The 20,611-nt window shown below is 41.5% G+C and overlaps 1 protein-coding gene across 1 annotated transcript in view; it reads right to left on the bottom strand.

The window, feature by feature from the left end:
- NPC1 (NPC intracellular cholesterol transporter 1) overlaps positions 1 to 15,725 on the bottom strand; it is a 45,795-nt gene extending 30,070 nt beyond the window's left edge. The window contains exons 1-2 of the mRNA XM_058178451.1: positions 15,345 to 15,725; positions 427 to 549 (exon numbers count right to left, since the gene is read on the bottom strand). Of these exons, the coding sequence (XP_058034434.1) occupies positions 427 to 549; positions 15,345 to 15,710 (489 nt within the window). The 5' untranslated portion in view covers positions 15,711 to 15,725. The remainder of the gene's footprint in view (positions 1 to 426; positions 550 to 15,344) is intronic.
- Positions 15,726 to 20,611: the final 4,886 nt, after the last annotated feature.

The raw sequence follows: 20,611 nt of genomic DNA, 5'->3' as shown, positions 1-20,611 counted from the left end.
GCAGCTGCTAAGCGATGTGGTTGTAAAATGTGATGTCATATGAGATGAAAGCTGTAATTTGAGGACTATTTGTAAATACAGTTTTTTAGCATCATTGTAATGATGTAGCGTCATTTGAACATTGACTGAATGGATGAATGGTAAACCAAAGACTATCTGTACTAGTCCTAGTACATTTCTTATTCTCAAAGATAGAATGATACATTCTTAAGACTAAGTTCTGAAACTATATAACATCAAGCACAGAGACTAATCTAAATAATCAAGACCATGGTTTCTTATTAGCCTATTTGCATGTGTTATTACTTGTACTAAGGCACATTTAAACATTTTAATTAGGAAAACATAACCAAATATTTTATCTCATTTCCAGAAGATTTATTTTTAACAATCCTTTAATAAAAATGTAATTAATCAAAGACTTACCTGCACTAAATCATACCCATCCTTTGGTAGTGGTATTGCTGACCCATTATATTGACAATTATACCTTTTGTCTCCAGAAGAAATTCCACATTGGCTGTACCATATACAAGAGTCTGAGAATGCCTACAGATAAGTGGGAAAAAAATTAAAAAACAGGATGCATATTAATTGGTTAAAAAGCAGATTTAGTCATCAGACCTATAAAAAAAGTAACACGTGGGATTATTTCATAAATGGAAATACAAAGCTAACCTGGCTAAACAGTGGATATTAGAAATCTATTTCTATTTAGCCTATTTATTTCTACTTGTTCTATTTTTTCCTATTATTTAGTGTAATTGTGTAATAGGGTTCCAATAAGCTACATCACAGAATGCTTGTGAAAATTCTCTGAGTTTCAAAATCAGACAACTATATGGCATTAGGAACATGGAACAAATGATGCTTAACTTCTGCATCAACACTTAGCACACAAAGGATCTCAAACGCAAATCACCTTGAGGAATACCTGAGGAGAAGCCATTTTGTATACTGATACAAAAATTTCTAGTGAAACAAAAATTAAGAAAAAAGCACTGTGGTATACCATTAAACTTAAATGTATTTTAAAAAATACTTTATAGAACAACTTTCCTATAGTTTTCATAGTTTCCCTGTGTCTACTTGGCCTATGGTAATGTGTGCAATTGCAGATAGGATTGATATAACATTAAAAATAGAGATCTGTTGGATGGCTCTTGCATGAAGAACCTGGTGCAGGCCAAATTCTACCACTGCTTCCTGTTTTTATGTATTTAACCTGGTTTCAAAGTGGGATAAAAGTGTTCTTTCCTCCCCATTTTTCTCAACAAAAAGCTTTAAGTGGGATTTTTCTTCAACATGGCCAATCAATCAGAATAGAGCTGGAAGAGACCTTGAAGGTCTTCTGGTCCAACCTCTTGCTCAAGCAGTAGACCCTATACCATTTCAGACAAGTAACTGTCCAGTCTCTTCTTCAAAAGTTCCAGTGATGAAGCACCCACAACTGCTGACAGCAAACTGTTCCATTGGTTAATTGTCCCCCGTTAGGAAGTTTCTCCTTAATTCCAGGGTGCTTCTCTCCTTGATTAATTTCTGTCCTTTATTTTTTGTCATGCCTTCCGGTGCTTTGGAAAATAAGTTTGGAGACCTGACTGAGTCTCAGAGATTGAAAAAGCAAGACTATTATAGCCTGGGCTGGGGTATGTTTCCCTTGCACTAATCATCCTTGCTATGACCTTAAAGCAAGAGATCTGGCCCTGTGCCTGGCCAGGACACGCTAAGGAAGGGGTGTCAAACTCGATTTTAATTGAGGACCGCATCAGGGTTGTATTTGACCTCAGGGGGATGGGGTGGGCATGGCCAGCACTTGTGTTAGAGGGCCTGTGGAGAGGCCTGAGTGCTCTGTCAGCGAAAACGAGCTCCCAAGATGTGTTTTTGGCTGTGACAGCCTCCTGCAACTCTCTGTCAGTGAAAACAGAACTTGGGAGGGCCATGGGAGGCCCTTGGAAACTCCATTTTCTCTGGCAGAGGCACTGCAGCCAGGTCATTCGCTATTTCCAGGGCGGTCCCACAGGCCAGATCTAAGCATCCCATGGGCCGGATCACATAAGGCACAAAGCCAGCTGGGTGACTTTGGGCCAGTCATTTTCCCTCAGCCTTAGGAAGCCATTTCTGAAAAAACTTTCCAAGAAAACTGCAGGGACTTGTCCAGGCAATGTCTAAATATCAGACATGACTAAGCATAAAAAAATTAAGCACCGACTGCACCGAAAGAGCCAGTTTGGTCCAGTGGTTAAGACTCCAGGAGCATTCTAGTTCAGTTTTAGGCATGAAAAACTGGCTGGATGACTTTGGACCAGTCACACACTCTCAGCCAACTCATCTCATAGGGTATTTATTGTTGCATGAAAAATAGAAGGAAGGAATGTTAATTAGCTGTCTTGAGTTATTTATTTAAAAAAATTAAAAGATGGAATGAAAAAAGCTTTTAAAAATGAGCTGGATACCTACATAGTCTGTGGGTTATGAGTTTGAAATCTCAGACAAATAATAAAAAGTATGTGGTAGAAAGCCCACAGGAGAAAAGATGCTTTCCAGTTATAGCAGAAAACATCAAATGTGTATCTGCAAATTGGATGTAAGTTACAGATTTATACTCAAAATAGTGAGTTCTTGGTTTTCAGCAAACAATTTAAACTAAAGTAGGAAACTTTAGGAAATGCCACTAATGTAGAAAAATGAGACTTTCAAGGATGTGATTGCTACATATACTTGGTAGATTAGCTCCCTTGCAATTAAGGGTAACTAAGATCTTGGAAGACATCATTTAAAAGAAAATGAGGTGTCACTGAAGAAGAGATCCAGATATTATTCATGTACCAAGGATATTGCTCTGGAGGTAGAAAACTTTCAATTGGAGATGATTCAGACATTGGAAATACAGAGAGATTGGTATGAGGCAGGTATATAACCCCCATGGTGATTTGCTTTTCTATTACAATTTAAATAAACCACTAGGTAAAGCTGGAGGGTCCGCAACAACTGTGCTCCATGTTATCACTAACACTAAAATGTAGTTGGCCACTCTGGAAGCCAAATTCTGGCTGCCAGTGACAGTGAAGTTGAGAACTGCCAAACTAGCCTGCTCAGAAATGCTACCTGTTCAAATGGAAAGCCACCGGACAGCTAAAGCACAGGGATGCAACGCATGGAGTAGAACCAAATAAAGGGATTTGGATTTATTAGGCCCTGAGAATTTTGCGGGAATATTAAGTATGTACCAATAGATTTAGTCCACTTAGATCCAAATAGAACCAGACAGCTAAACTAAATTGAGGTAATGAGAAAAGATATCCTATATTACCTATTAACAGAATTGGAGCTCTGGCTTTCTTAAACAATCACTAAACTCAACCCTATGGAAGTGAAGGCCATCTCTCCTATTCAATTTCTCACACAATTCCCCTGTTCCTATGCTTATTTTAGTTGTGAATCCCAAAAGTTTAACTTCTTTTTAAATAGTGCTGGCTGGGATGCAGCTGCTTTCAAAGAGAGCAGGTTCTCAAGTGCTGCCTGGGATTGAGTTTTTGGTTAAGGAATATAGCTCTCACCACTAGCGAGTTCTTGATCAATGACTCTGCTGCTATTGCCCTTTCTCCTCAAACCACATGATGCAACTGCTGGACCCTCCTTTAGCCAGAAAAAAAACACAGCATACTTTCACCTTGAATACACCTGATTTCTTTCTTCAGTGGTTCCCTTCAAAAAATCTCTAGTTCCTTTTTGCTTTTTGTTCATTTGTTCTGGTTTCAACCTCTCAGCTTTATCTCCTCTTTCTAAACATACTGGAGGAACTTAGACTACTTTCTAAGGGAGTTGGATAAATACAGGGAAAGTCCTGCATTTAAAACCCCTGCTATTGTGTATTGTATAACTGGAGAGAAAAAAGTACCATGCAAAGATTTCTCAAAGAAGACATCTGATAAATATCACATGAAGTTATCGCTTGATAACAATATTTTGCTCAAATGGGAGAGGAGGAAAAAGCTATCTTGAACCTGTTTTCCTTGTCTTAGCATGCCAGAGAATTGGGCTCGTTAATCTAAGTAGAAACAACAAGCTAAGGGAAAATTGCAAAATCTAAAAAGCTGATATAGGGATTATGCTCATCACTGAAACTTTAACTCAGCATCTAGGCAGCCAATACCCTTTGAACCTTGTGTCTCTTTCCTCAGCAAAAATGCCTATTGGTATTTCAAAGTGTATTTAAGGATTGCGCTAATCATGGGCATTTCTGGGGCAGCATGGCAGACTGAAGATAGCTCAGCTGTCATAGGGCCAACAACCATAGTGAAAACTATGTTGTATGGATCAGCTTCTTGGAACTTTTCTTGGAAGAAGAAAAGGAAAATTGACCACAAGTTTGCTTCCTTGTAAAAGAGATTATAAGTGAGCAATCTCCAGCAGATTTCAGAGATCTGGAAAGGGGGTGAGGGCAGGGGGAGACAAATAATCTTGCCTAAGCTACAGTATCATACCTTCAAATTGGACAATTGACCATTTTTTTATTAGGAAATTGCTTATTATTGACTTTCCAAATGTTAAGAAACTTCCCAAAGGCACATTATGTTAACAGAATCCCCTTTTACCTGGAATAAAAGAAGTTTTATATAAGTTTAAGGTTTAAAAAGTAAAACTTTGATTTTTGGAAAACAGCAAAAAGGGGGACTAGAATGTTGAGGTTGGAAAATGAAGGATCTAGATCCATGATGGTGAATCTATGGCACAGGTGCCACGCATAGCCATATTGGTTGGCACATGACCTCAACTCTGGCACCAGCTTATTTTCGGGCCTTCTGGGCCCACCAGAAGTAGGGAAACATGCTGTTTCCTGCCTCCAGAAGGCCTTGGGGGGGTAGGTGGGAAGGCCCATTTTTCTCTCTCAGCAGGCTCCAGAGCTTTTCTAAAATGACCTCCCCCACCCAGAGGCAGGAAACAGTCTATTTGCCAACTTCCGGTGGGACCAGGAGGCTCATTTTTTGCTGTCCCAAGGCTCCAGAGCTTCTCTAGGAGTCTGGAGAGGGTGAAAATGGTCTTCCCCATCCCCCGGAGGCCGGAAACGGCCTGTTTGTCAACTTCCGGAGGGCCTCAGGGAAGGTGTGGAAGGCTGTTTTTGCCTTCCCCAGATTCCTAGAAAGGCTCTGGAGCCTGGTGAGAGAGAAAAACGGGCCGACTAGGCCATCGTGTGCCAGGAGTGGGGGGATCACACGGGTATGCATTTATAGAATTATGAGTGTGGGAATGTGCACACGCGATCCCCCCCCACACTCTTGGTATGCGATGGCAAAAAGGTTAGGCCATCACTGGTCTAGATGGACTTGAAAGAATATTTCCTGTGAGGGATGTTAAGCAAATGATAAAAAGGAACTTTCAAAATCCTTCTTATCTTGGATTTACAGAAGAAATGGTTAAACCGATTAAGCTGCTCCTGAGAAGAAACAAAGAGAAAATGATAAGATATCAACTTGTGAGACAATATTTGACAGGACTAAAAATAAAAAAAAATATACAAAAAGAATTCAAAGTGGACTTATTTGATCAGTATTGTGGTTTCTGATACCTATTAATGGAATTTCTTTTTGACCAGGATTGGTCTTAAAGATCTGTTTAAGAATGCCCAGTTTATCTTTGGAATGACTGGTTTACTAGGACACATTCCTACTACAGGTAATCCTCAATTTACAACCATTTGTTTAGTGCCATTTGAAGTTACAATGGCACTGAAAAAAGTGACTACAGCCATTTCTCACATTATGATTGTCACAGTAGCCCCCCAGTCATATCATCAAAATTCGGGCACTTGACAACCCACATATATTTATGATGGTTGCAGTATCCTGAAGTCTTGTGTGATCATCATTTGCAACCTTCCAAGGAAGGTCAATGGGGGAAGCCAGATTCGCTTAACAACTACATGGTTCATTTAACAACTGCAGTGATTTACCATGATACAAAAATATCATAAAATTGTGTATGACTCACTCAACACCTGTCTTCCTTAGTGATAGAAATTCTGGTTTCAGTTGTGGTTGTAACTTTAAGATTACCTATTATCAATTTAAAATATAAAATATAAAATCGTTCAGCTTCAGGACGGTCTGGACCAAAATTGGATGGATCCAGATGAGACGGCTGAGGGCGGTCTTGTGGAGATTGTCTGGGATGAGTTTGACCTTGTGGCTCCCGAGGACATGGACAGGTTGCTGGGTAGGTTGAACGCCACCACGTGTTTACTGGACCCGTGCCCCTCCTGGTTGGTACTGGCCACTCAGGAGGTGACACGAGTCTGGCTCCAGGGGATTACGAATGCTTCTTTGTTGGAGGGAGTCTTTCCGGCCGCCTTGAAAGAGGCGGTGGTGAGGTCCCTCCTCAAGAAGCCTTCCCTGGACCCAGCTGTTTTAGGTCATTATCATCCGGTCTCCAACCTTCACTTCGCGGCGAAGGTTGTAGAGTGTGTGGTGGCATGTCAATTTCCCCGGCACCTGGATGAAACTGTCTATCTAGACCCGTTCCAGTCCGGTTTCCGGCCCGGATACAGCACTGAGACGGCTTTGGTCGCGTTGGTTGATGATCTCTGGAGGGCCAGGGATAGGGGTTGTTCCTCTGCCTTGGTCCTTTTAGACCTCTCAGCGGCTTTTGATACCATCGACCATGGTATCCTGCTGCACCGGTTGGAGGGATTGGGAGTGGGAGGCACTGTTTATCGGTGGTTCTCCTCCTACCTCTCCGATCGGTCGCAGACGGTGTTGACAGGGGGGCAGAGGTCGGCCCCGAGGCGCCTCACTTGTGGGGTGCCGCAGGGGTCGATTCTCTCGCCCCTTCTGTTCAACATCTATATGAAGCCGTTGGGTGAGATCATCAGTGGCTTTGGTGTGAGGTACCAGCTGTACGCTGATGATATTCAGCTGTACTTTTCCACACCAGGCCACCCCTATCGAAGTGCTGTCCCGGTGTCTGGAGGCCATACGGGTCTGGATGGGGAGAAACAGGCTCAAGCTCAATCCCTCCAAGACAGAGTGGCTGTGGATGCCGGCATCCCGGTACAGTCAACTGCGTCCGCGGCTGACTGTTGGAGGCGAGTCATTGGCCCCGATGGAGAGGGTGCGCAACTTGGGCGTCCTCCTGGATGAACGGCTGTCTTTTGAAGATCATTTGACGGCCGTCGCCAGGAGACCTTTTTACCAGGTTCGCCTGGTTCGCCAGTTGTGCCCCTTTCTAGACCGGGATGCCCTATGCACGGTCACTCACGCTCTCGTGACGTCTCGTCTGGATTACTGCAATGCTCTCTACATGGGGCTCCCCTTGAGGAGCGCCCGGAGACTCCAGGTAGTTCAGAATGCGGCTGCACGGGTGATAGAGGGAGCCCCTTGGGGCTCCCACGTAACACCTCTCCTGCGTAGACTGCACTGGCTGCCTGTGGCCTTCCGGGTGCGCTTCAAGGTTTTGGTAATGATCTTCAAAGCGCTCCATGGCATAGGGCCGGGCTATTTACGGGACCGTCTGCTGCTACCGAATACCTCTCACCGACCCGTGCGCTCTCACAGAGAGGGACTCCTCAGGGTGCCATCGGCCAGGCAGTGCCGTCTGGCGACACCCAGGGGAAGGGCCTTCTCTGTGGGGGCTCCCACCCTCTGGAACGAGCTTCCCCCAGGACTTCGTCAACTTCCGGACCTCCGAACCTTTCGCCGCGAGCGTAAAACTCATCTATTTATCTGCGCAGGACTGGACTAGATTTTAGATTTTAAATTTAAACTGGTTTTAATGGGTTTTATTATGTATATTGTCATTTTTAATTATTCGGCTATTTGGAATAAGTTTTTTAACTGATGTTTTATTTTGTATTTATATGTATTTTTTATCTGCCTGTAAACCGCCCTGAGTCCCTAGGGAGATAGGGTGGTATAAAAATATGAAAAATAAATAAATAAATAAATAAATAAATAAAATCAATTTGCTTGGTATCTTACAGAGACCACTTATATCACTATAGTTCCCTTGTTTACTATTTCACCATTATATCTGCGAAGCATCCAAGGAGGAAAAATTATACTAATATATGATGTAAGGTTACATTTTATATAAAGATATTGTGATCTGATCATCCTTTTGAAAAAAACATTAATCTTCAATTTCTGAATATAAGTTTTGTAACCATAAAATAGCAATCTATTCTGTGGTTTTCCACTTGATATCTGAAAAGTGTGGAAGGGTTGGTTTTTCCATATGTTTTCTTTTGAAGCATTTTAATTACTGTATTTTTCAGTGTATAAGACGCACTTCCCCCCCAAAAGTGGGTGGAAATGTCTGTGTGTCTTATACAATGAAAGTTGCCAAAGTCCTGCCCACCCGTCGGCCCCCACCTTCGGCCTCTATCTCCCAGCATTTTGCCTCCTTACAGCAAACAGCAAACAGCTGGTCAGCTTCAGCACAGCCTGATTTAGCACGAACAGCTGATTGGCAGTTGGATCTCCCTCCCGGAACACCACCTATCAGCTGTTCCAGGCTGTGGGGATCGCCACTGCCCATTGCCACCATTGCTGCCCATCACCACTGCCATCTCAGTGGACTCCATTTTCTGCCTCCATGCGTCCTGTTTTCAGCCTCTGTGGGCCCAATTTTCAGCCTGTTCCAGGCGGCGGGGATCACCACCTATCCCCGCCTGGAACGGGCCAAAAATGGGATGCACAGAGGCCGAAAATGGGGCATGTGAAAACTGAAAATGAGGTGTGGAGGCAGTGGCAATGGGTAACAAAGGTGGCAATGGGCGGTGGCAATCCCTGCAGCCTGGAACAGCTGATTGATGGTTGGATCTGCCTCCCAGAATACCACCTATCAGCTGCTCATGCTAAATCAGGCTGTGCTGAAGTTGTTTGATGCAAGGAGGCAAATTGCTAGGAGGCGGAGGCAGATTTTTTTTTCTTGTTTTCCTCCCCAAAAGCTAGGTGCATCTTATAGTCTGGAGCGTCTTATACGCCAAAAAATATGATAGTTCATCTTTTTTTCCCCCAGAAATGATCCTGTTTAAAATGCCACTATTGTAAGTTGCATTTATCAAATATTCTAGGACTAGTTAAAGCCAGATATTCTCATGCTCTGCAGCCAGGATGCTAATCAAAATTGTGAATGTACATAAAACCTATTTAGAATTTAACTCATATTTCTTTGGGTCTTCATGCCTTTATGATGTTTGCAAAGGCAGGGCTTAACTGACTATGGCTCATCTCATAAAAGGTAAACAAGGTCAGACTTTGTTAGTACACACATGGGGAAACACTAAGAAATACTCTAGAGGCTTAACAGTCTAGAGGCTTAACAGTCAAAGAAAAGAACGTAGGAAGGGCGTCCCTAATCGATCAAGCAGTTAAAAATGGCAGCTGGATGTTTGTACTTTCAGACTTGCAAGATTCTATTAATATAATCTCAGAATAAAGGTATTAGAATAAATCATCTATTCATGTTTCCTATCTGGTTTAGCTGGATGACAGATTAGTTTCAGGAATCAGCAATTCAAGGATGATAAATCAGAAATTTTGACATTATGTATACTTCACTTATTTTCAAAATAGAAAATAAGACTCTGCCTATTCATCTTTCAGGGATAAGTAGATGTTATTGTAAACTTGGTTTAGTCTTCCTTTTGAATAAATACAAGTAAATGCTTGGCAAACTACCCTGTTTCCCCAAAAATAAGACATCTGCTGATAATAAGCTCAATTGGGCTTTTGAGCGCATGCGCTAAAATAAGCCTCCCCAAAAAATAAGTCCTCCCCGAAAATATTTAAACGCAGAGCTGGAAATCAGGTAAGAAGGCAAGAGGAGCCCCATCTTGCTCCACGTGTCCCACAATAATAAGACCTCCCTAAAAATAAGGCCAAGCGCTTATTTTCGGGGTTCAAAAAAATATAAGACAGGGTCTTATTTTCGGGAAAACACGGTACATATTTGCTAGCATCTTCATATTCAACCATCCATTGGGGCGGTTGATAGATTAATAAAAGACCCCACCCCCTCCCCTTCTCAACCTATTTGCTCCCTCCCCATCTTTTAGCTAGGTTATCTGAATTTTTATAGTATTATATTTAATTAATTAACATAGGGTCTTTCTGGAACAGTTCAACCTCATCCAGCATCAAAATAATTTTTTGTGTCAGACTAAACTCAAGAACAATGTAGAACAATTCATCCAGAGTTCAGTTCTTTATCTGCTTGCACACAATAGACAGAATCTTGCCCTTATTAGTCTCACTCTAATGGATATAACTGGGAGATAAAACTAGGAAGTGGTTATCCTTACTTTCTTCCTCTGCCTCCTATTAAGCTCCAGATTATGCTGCCTCTTGTCTCATCCCTCTTTTTGGAATGTGTCCCTTCCTTCCTGGAAAAGTACAGCTTCACTGTAGTCTATTACATCAGCTCCCCCTCTGTAGGGACCATCTCTTTCATTCTGGAATCTGAAGCCCTCAATCCCCCAAATCATTGAGTCTTGCTAGAGTTGAGCTGAAGACTGTTGAAGTCTAAGGCTGTTAAATCCAGCCTTAGAAATGAAGCACAGGAGTCTAGTGTTATATAACATGTCCCAGTAATAGAAGTGCAAGTTTATATATGAAGACAAGCAACATGAATGTACATCATTTCCTCCCAAGTTTAAAGAACTATGATATTCTGACAATGGCGGAAGTAAGAAATGATGCATGCAAAATAGTTAAAAACCAAAATGCAGATAGGTAAAAGAAACAATGGAGAAACCTTAGGGTGCCGTCCACCAGGCAGTGCCGACTGGCGACACCCAGGGGAAGGGCCTTCTCTGTGGGGGCTCCCACCCTCTGGAATGAACTTCCCCCAGGACTACGTCAACTTCCTGACCTTCGAACCTTTCGCCGCGAGCTTAAGACACATCTATTTATCTGCGCAGGACTGGACTAGAATTTTAATTTTAAATTTAGTTTTAACGGGGTGTTATTATTTTAATTATAATTTTAAATTTAGCCTTATTCAATAAGTTTTTTAATAAGTGTTTTATCCTGTATTTATATTTTTGTTTTTATCAGGCTGTAAACCGCCCTGAGTCCCTCGGGAGATAGAGTGGTTTAAAAATGTGATTAAATAAATAAATAAACAAATAAGTACTCTTTTAAACAACAGTAAATGATACCAGAATTTCCGTCTAAGACATGTAGTTGTAAATGTTGATATCATGAAGATAATATGTGACTGCATTGCTTAGTGATGGCAATTCTACTAATTCCTAGTTACTATTATTAAGCAATGCCCACAAGTGTCATTAAACAAGTACCTTACATGATTGTGACTTATGACTTTCTGCCGTATTCCCAATTGACTTTAATTCTGAGAAAACCATCAGAGGCCATAAATCATGATCATATGACCTCAGGATGCTACAAACGTCTGAAATCTGGGCTGGCTGCCTAATGCTCAGATCATGATGCAGAACGTCACTCTAAAATATGATTCCCAAGTATCTATTGAGCCATTTCCCCAAATGCACTGACCATAGAAAGTCCCTTTTTTTTTAATTTACATTTATATCCTGCCCTTCTCCGAAGACTCAGGGCGGCTTACACTATGTCAAGCAATAGTCTTCATCCATTTGTATATTATATACAAAATCAATTTATTGCCCCCAACAATCTGGGTCCTCATTTTACCTACCTTATAAAGGATGGAAGGCTGAGTCAACCTTGGGCCTGGTGGGACTTGAACCTACAGTAATTGCAAGCAGCTGCTGTTAATAACAGACTGCATTAGCCTGTTGAGCCACCAGAGGCCCTTCACCCATTCTGCATGTTGCATTACAGGTACATTGTTGAAACTATTTTTAGCAATGTCCCTCTACAAAGAAATCCCAAAAAATAAATAGTTCATATAAAAAGCAAAAGAGGTAGGTGGAGAAAACTGTGCAGAACAAGGTACCATTGATTCAAAACAATACTAGTTTGCTCATTGAAAATACTGGCCAAATATCCAATGAGTCCATACAACCATGAATATACTTTATCATATGCACTACCTCTTTCAGTAAAGTGAATTTTCCATTAAATATTGCCAGTTCCATAAAAGCATTTAGTTACTATCTGTTCCAGCTGTTCCTCCTTTTCCTTTCCATGAACATATAGGAAATCTATTTTACTCCTACACAAATTACAAGCATAGTTTGTAATAGAAGAACCCGCTAGAAAGCAACTTTAATGGGATTAACTCTTAGAAATGAACCACATTAAGAACTTTGAAGTTTCACTCAGCATGGGAGTAATGATGAGAAAAATCTACCAGTACATCTTTAACTGTAACATCTATACTCCAGCTTGAAGTCCATAAACTGAGTTGAAACAGTTCTCGCATTCTTAATCATTTTGAATTCATTATGGATACATAACAAGAAAGGATCCTCTATAATTAAATTTTATCATCACTGAAATAATTTGTTTATCAGAACTTTTCCTCCTAAAGCATAACTTCATATCCTTGCCTTGCCTTGCATGACCCATCTTCTTTAATACTGGGATGAGCTAAGTAATCTGCAGAGAAACATATACTAATAATCAACTTCTGGAAACTAATCACTGATCATTGACCAAATGAATATGTTGATGTATTAAGTTAGAGGAAGATGAAAAGGCAAAATTAAATATATTCTGAATCACTCCAACAGAATAGTCTACTGCTATCTTCCAGCAAGTGAACATCTCTTCCAGAAGCAGGAAAGTGAGAGAACGCTCTTATCTAAACAGAGCACTTTCATTATCGGCCCATGAAGTTCTGAAGTATAACACCGTGAAAGGAAAAAGAACTACATTATGGATTATGCCTGTAACAAATTGTAAAGGCTGTTAAACTTATGTTCCTTTCTGGGGACTGTGTAATTTGAGGGAGATGGGCAGTTAAGAAATATGAAATATAAATAATTCACATTTTTGAAGCAAACAGCACCTTAAACTACAATTATTGTTGCTAGAATGCCCAAACCAAATACAGGTAGTCTTCGATTTACAACAGTTTTTTTAGTACCAAAGTTACAACAGCATTGAAAAATATGATTTATGAGCATTTTTCTTAGTTACGATATTTGCAGCATCCCATCATGTGATCAAAATTCAGATGCTTGGAAATATTTATGACCTTTGCAGCAACCCCATGATCATGTGATCACCTTTTGCAACCTTCTGACAAGGAAAGTCAATGGGGAAGCCAGATTCACTTAAGAACCAGATTACTAATTTATCAAACTTCAGCGATTCAGTTAACAATTGTGGCAAGAGAAGTCATAAAACAGGCAAAACTCATTTAACAAATATCTCACTAACAGAAATTTTGGGCTCAATTGTGGTCATAAGTCTTTGGAAAACTAGTCATTGGGCATTTAACTAGAGCCAAAATGCAGAAGATACACTGTGTTTAAATTCTCATAAATGTAAAATATATTGGAATATCACAGACAGTTCATCCTAAGCACTAGTGTAGTAAAGCTGATACTGGTTTTAAAATAAGACCATCTACCTTCCTACTTAGGTGCTTTTCAAAGTGACATTTTGGAAGTTACTTTCCCCAAAATGATCTCCCATGTTTATGTGATGAAAGAATATTGCTCTTAAATAGTTGGATATTTACAACTCATTCATTTATCTGTTACATTTTTACACTGTTTTTTTTAATAATCTCTATGGGAGATTCAGTATCTCATATTGTGAACACTTCCAATACTTTTTAAAAATGGAAGTGGATACAATGAGTCTATTGATACTTTTAAAAAGTCAACTGTTAATAGTAAACAGTCTGCAAAAAAAAAAAAAAAAAAAACCAAGCAAGCAGCAATGGAAACCTTTCTCCACACCTCATCCAAAATAACTGAAACTGCTTCTAAGAAGTCCTTGTGACACACAGTCAACTTCCCTTAACATTTTCCTTAATTGTTTCCTATTCTAAATAAATAAGGTATTCTAAGCATGGCATAGGGCCGGGCTATTTACGGGACCGCCTACTGCTACCAAATACCTCTCACCGACCCGTGCGCTCTCACAGAGAGGGACTCCTCAGGGTGCCGTCAGCTAGGCAGTGCCGTCTGGCGACACCCAGGGGAAGGGCCTTCTCTGTGGGGGCTCCCACCCTCTGGAACGAACTCCCTCCAGGACTTCGCCAACTTCCGGACCTCCGAACCTTTCGTCGCGAGCTTAAAACACACTTATTTATCTGCGCGGGACTGGATTAGATTTTAAAGTTATGGGTTTTAAGGGGTTTTTATTATTTATACTATTTTAAATTTGGGGCAATAGAATAAGTTTTTTAATTGTTTTTTAATCTGTATTTATATGTATTTTAACTGCCTGTGAACCGCCCTGAGTCCTTAGGGAGATAGGGCGGTATATAAATTTGAAAAATAAATAAATAAATAAATAAATAAGCAGCTGCAGTTGATACAGGGACATTTAGCCTTCCTCTATCCCTCCACTTTATTCCTCTTCTTGAATTCCCCTAAAGTCGGTTTTAGTCTGTAAGCAGAGTTAAAGCTGCAATGTCGGTATATTATGCCATGCCTACTGATGAATTATGTAAGTAATAAATTACAATAAGCTGCTGCTCCAATAAGCCACAAATCGCTACAGTTCAATTGCTTTCCAGCGCAATATAACTCCCGAGTTCCACATATGTAGCGTTTCACAACCTGTTTTGCAGATCACTACAACCAGCCACAATTAAAACACTCATAAAACAGTTTTTTCAACCCTAACCCTTGGAATCAAGCTTTTGATTCAGTTCCTGAATCCCCAGGTTATTTTTAAACTGTCCAATTTTCGGTTCTGTGCCATTACTGAGACCATAGTTCTTAAAGCCAGAACCATCTTCGGGGAATGGCCACTCCGAAAGGGATTCCTCAAATCAAACGCTCTCTCTATTAGGCGTTCACCCGGGAAAAGGTGCGACTCCAACAAACTGGGGAGTTGAATAAGACTTCATTTTCGAGCAAACACTTCAGACGCTTAGAATAGTCCCAGCCGTTAAGAGTCCTGCCTTTTGCCATAAGTCTTGTTTATAAGGACCAGGAGTCATCGCTGCAGGCGTGTCCACATCACCCACGGGGGGGACGCCTTCTCCCGCCCAACAGGGTCGGTGCAGAATGAGTTTGTGGCGGGGGGGGGGGGGGCCAACCCAACCTGGGGCACAGGCTTCTCTCCCCCCCCCGCCGCTTAAAACAAGCCCCAGCCGCTTTCCCCTCCCCCCGTCAGGTTCCCAAAATTATTCCCGGACCGGCATCTGCACCGTCTCCAGATTCGGCCTTTCTCACGCCACTCTCCGCTCGTTCGCTCGCTCGCTCGCTTACTTACCGGGCCGGGCAGAAGGGCCAGTAAAAAGACGACAGAGACACCCAGGCCGCAGAGCCTCCCACAGCTGTGGCCCCGTCGCTTAAACTGATCGCGCATCTCCGGAGAAACTGCTGCACCCTCCCGACCTCGCTCGCTTTGCTGTGTCAGCTTTAAGAATCTCTGGCGGCGAGGCCGAGTAGTCGGAAGGAGGGATGGCTGAGAAGCCGGAAGAGCCGTCCCTTCGCCTCTCGGTTTTTCTACGCGGAGGCGTCGCTCGTCGTAAGGAAAGCCTCCGGAGGGAGGCACCGAGGCGACTTTCCCCCTCCTCTCCGGAGTGGAAGCCGGCAGCCGGGGCGGTCGCTCAGAGACACGCCGGCCTTTCCTCATGAGGTGACGCCTTCTGGTTCTCACGCCACCGGCCCGCGCTGCCTTTCGTCCCTGCCCACAAACACGCCCAGTTCTTCGGCCACCCCTTAATGTCCCGTTCCCCGAGCTCAGTCCTTTGGGTGTAACTGCTCAAAAGTAAGTCTCAGGGGCTTCTGGCTGCCTTAGGTTAGAATAGAATGCATGAGCTGGAAGGGACCTCGGAGGTCTTCTAGTCCAGCCCCCCCCCACCCCCTGCTCAAGCAGGAGAACTTATACCAGGACTGCACCTTCGCCTCGCAGCCGGTTCAATAAAACGGGTCGTGTGTGCTCTTCCCATCCCCACGCCCGCATAATTGGATTCCAAATGCCTTTGCTCAAATGTTAATGTTGCTGCGGTTGTTATTTTTTTCTCAGAATGCACTTCCCTTTTTAATTTTAAGTCTGTGTTTCCTTGGTAGGTTTGCTATGAAGATACGCTGAAATAGAAAGCCTCGATATCAAGTGGCGGCGATACGAATTTGAAGTATTTCCGTTAAAAATATAAAATCAGTAAAATATCAAGTAAAATATCATTAAGTCGGCAGCCGGGAAATATGCTGCCTGCTAGTACTTCGTAGAGCAGCCAAGGCCTTGCAAAAGATATTCAAACATCTAGGTACTTGGGTACTATCTGCAACGATCAGAATTGTGCAAGCCACGGGTTCCCTGTGGCACTGTATGGAAGGAGATAGAAAACATTTTGCAACTTTGGGGTTGGAAAAACTCCTGAGAATATCATGCATGCAAAAAAACAATCCATTGGACCGTCAAAGAGGTCCACATTATCAGGGTTAAATCAGTAGTTTTCATTAAAAAAATAAAATATACAAAATAAATTGTGCGTATGATTAAACTTCTCAAGGCGGCAATTCTAAATCAGTGTTGCCAGATGGCTCCCTTAAAAGTAATGTCTTTTAGTTCAGCAAAACTGTTGGAATCCATGTTTCATGTTATGGTAGTAATTTGAGTCTGAAATATATGAAAACAAGCAAAGCTTTGTGAGATTTTCAGGGAGAAGCTATTGTTGTGAAAGCTTGTTTGTCATGTGATGTGTCTAGTCAGCAGACTCATGTGAATCTAGCTCATCTAAATTCAGTCACAAGTCTTTTTAACAAGTGGTAGATTTGTTCTAAAAATCCTTGTTTAAAAAGTGCCATTTCTTGACATGCTTGGATATTTTTTATATACTGTTAGTTTTCTTTGTGGTACAGAGATGCATGTACAGCGAGTATGTGTGATATATTTATGTATAAGCATGTATATTGTATGTTAGGGACTTGCATTATAGGCATATGGATTTTTATTCATAACTAATTTGTATATGAATTTCAATATTTCATAAGCAAAATGAGCTATAAATATATAAAATTTGTAATATGGCATTTGATCAAGTCTGAAGGTTCATATTAATATTTGAATATTCCTATATTCTAAGTTATATAGTTCCATTCATATGTTTATAATCTACAGAGTCACTTGGAATTCTAGAGAAATAACTTCATACAAAAGTAGCTGCATCTGAAGCTTTTTATTTATTATTTGCATCAGTAGTTTAAAAATCCTTGTTTAAAAATTTGTGAGGAAAAGTATATTTCTAGTATGAAGAATTCATTTTGGTTAAATCTACAGGCAGTTTCTACATACAGTATTTTCTAATAGTTTTGGTAAACACTGCTAGGTCTGGATTGCAAAAATTCTGATAATTCTTAGATGACACCAAAGAGTTAATGTTTTCTTTATCTGTTTGTTCTAATCTAAAGGTTGTCCAGATTTTTGCAGATATCATCTGGTCACATTAACTTATTGCTTGCAGAGGTTTGTATTAACATTCATGAGATTTTTAACAAAAGACAAAGATTCTATTTTGTGTATATTTTTATAGAAGTGAACCCAGCTGGTTTCAGTGCAGAATTTTTTCTAAGTAAGTATGCATGTGGCCCAAACTGCACGTTCCTGTTTTTAATAGGATTTTAGGCAGCCCCATTGTATGATAGAGTTTATCAGCTGTGTGACAGGATAGAACAGATTTTACTGGGGTTGCAGCACAGATGAAATTTTGTTTAATATGTTGTTTGTGTACATACTGCTGACGTATAGTGGCATGATTAGTGTTGTAATTGTTAGTATTGGATAACAGAAGTTTCTAATCTGAACCTGTCATCTGACTCAGAATGAATAAACAGGATTCAGCACCTATGGCAACCAAAGTATTTTGCAAACTTCAGAGACATATGCTGATAAATAATGAATTGCTGAGAGGAAAATCATTATTTCACATATAGTCATTGTCAAGAATATAAAATAAATAAATAAATAAATAATATTTAAAACTTAAATATTATTTATTTATATATTAAAGGGATATAGCAAACTTATAGTCTTTCCAGTCCAATTATTTACAAGATTCCCAAATCTTCTATTTTGAAATATTCAATACAAAGTAGAATGAAGCTTGCAATAATTTGATATAGATAATTGTAGCAAGACCACTGAAAACCTGCATGAGCCAGAATGTTATGAGCACTGTGAAAATCTTTTTTTCTTGTTTCGTTAAAAAAACTTATGTCAATTTTGTACTTTTTCATGATTTATAACTGTTTTCCAGTTTAGTATTCTACATGTATATTGAATCATGAGTATATTTGGCTGAGAGTAATATCCATGCCCAGAGGATACCAATTTGGAGAAGATTGATTTATGGGGTACTTCTTAATTTTTTAATTCTTAGCAGTATAACACTTGCCCCATTTACATTTAAAAATTAGTAATATCTTTAAAATATCTTCAAAATATACTTAAAGCAAAATAATATTTTAAAAGTATCATTACCATTTTTTACTTCAAGTAAAATGAGACTGATGGGATTTTGACATGATGAAAATTTCAAAGAGAAATTAGCAGTAAGAAATCAACTATAAAGTGAATTCACCCTCCAATGTTGGGTATATACAGTCATTTAGATTATAATATCAAATGCAAAAACTTGATTGAATGCACTATAACCGTGATGGTGAACCTATGGCACGCGTGCCACAGGTAGCACGCAGAGCCTTCTGTGTGGGCATGCAAGCCATTGCTCAGCTCAGCTCTACTGTGCATGCATGCAGGCTTCCCGCCAGCCAGCTGATTTTCGGGTATGCCTTGCAAGCGGGAGACACATGGGGGGACCTATCTTTCTCCTCACTTTCTGCGCCTGTGTCTTCCCAGATCTCAGGAAATTCCCCTACCCGGGCGCTGTTTTGGAAGGAGGCTTCCCCCCCCAGCCATTTTGGGAGGCAAAGGCTTCCCCTCCAGCCGTTTTGAAGGCTTCCCCCCCGCCATTTTGGGAGGCAAAGGTTTTTTCCACCCTCCCAGCCGTTTTGGGAGGCAAAGGCTTCCTCCCCCCAGCTGTTTGGAGGCTCCCCCCCCAGCCATTTTGGAGGCTTTCCCCCACCCCCAGCCGTTTTGAGAGGCAAATGCTTCCCCCCCCAGCCATTTTGGAGGCTTTCTTCCCCTCCCAGCTGTTTTGGCAGCTTCCCCCCCCAAACTGTTTTGGGAGGCAAAGGTTTCCCCCCAGTGTTGTTTTGGGATGTTACGCCAAAAGAGAGGGGTCGCGTGCGCATGCACGGGGCGAGGGGGGGTCGTGCACGAATGGGGGGATTGAATGGACATGTGAGGGTTGCAGGGAGTGGGGCATGTGGGAGTGGCATTGCATTATGGGTGTGGGCACGTGCAAGCATGCGATAGCTCGCGCATGCACGCTTTTGGCACCTGAGGAAAAAAAGGTTAGCCATCACTGCACTATAACTTCTGAAGACTGCATAGTGCAGTATTATGGTTTTACTTGTTTATTTATTTATTTATTTATTAAATTTTTATACCGCCCTTCTCCCGAAGGACTCAGGGCGGTGTATAGCCAAAAATAAAACACAAGATATATACAATTAAAAACAACATTTAAAACATAGCAAATTATAAAAGGCTGATAATTAAAATTAAGATTTAAAATTTTAAAATATTAACAAAACCCCAAATTAAAATTCAACATTATTATGCCAATCCTGCTTGAATGAATAGGTGTGTTTTAAGCTCACGACGGAAGGTCCGAAGATCAGGCACTTGACGTAGGCCAGGGGGAAGTTCGTTCCAGAGCGTCACTGCCCCCACAGAGAAGGCCCTACTCCTGGGGGCCACCAGCCGACCCTGTTTGGCAGACGGCACCCTGAGGAGACCTCTCTGTGAGAGCGTACGGGTCGGTGGGAGGCAAAGGGTAACAGCAGGCGGTCTCGTAAGTACCCGGGTCCTAAGCCATGGAGCGCTTTAAAGATGGTAACCAAAATCTTGAAGCACACCCGAAAAACCACAGGAAGCCAGTGCAGACTACGGAGCAGTGATGTCACGTGGGAGCCACGAGCGGCTCCCGTTACTACTCACGCAGCCGCATTCTGGACTAACTGTAGCCTCCGGGTGCACCTCAAGGGCAGCCCCATGTAGAGAGCATTGCAGTAATCCAACCTAGACGTAACCAGAGCGTGAGTGACTGTGCATAAGGCATCCCGGTCAAGGAAGGGACGCAACTGGCGGACCAAGCAAACTTGGTAAAAGGCCCTCCTGGAGACGGCCGCCAGATGTTCATCAAAGGACAGCCATCCATCCAGGAGGACGCCCAAGTTACTTATGAGATGGAGGGAATTTGGATAAGCGATTTTGGTTCAACGAATACAAGAGATTAAGGCAGCTATTAAAACACAAGGAAAACAAAACTGCTGGAAGTTATTACCAATATATACAAACACAGCCTGTTTTAGAGCAGGGGTCCCCAATCTTTCAGACCTCAGGGACCACTAAATTCATAATTTTAAATCCAGCAGACCACTAATATGATCTGTCTAATGACCTGCTGG

Source organism: Ahaetulla prasina, chromosome 3 (genome assembly GCF_028640845.1).
Source record: "Ahaetulla prasina isolate Xishuangbanna chromosome 3, ASM2864084v1, whole genome shotgun sequence".
Lineage (NCBI taxonomy): Eukaryota > Metazoa > Chordata > Lepidosauria > Squamata > Colubridae > Ahaetulla > Ahaetulla prasina.
This window is presented reverse-complemented; position numbering and strand designations above follow the sequence as displayed.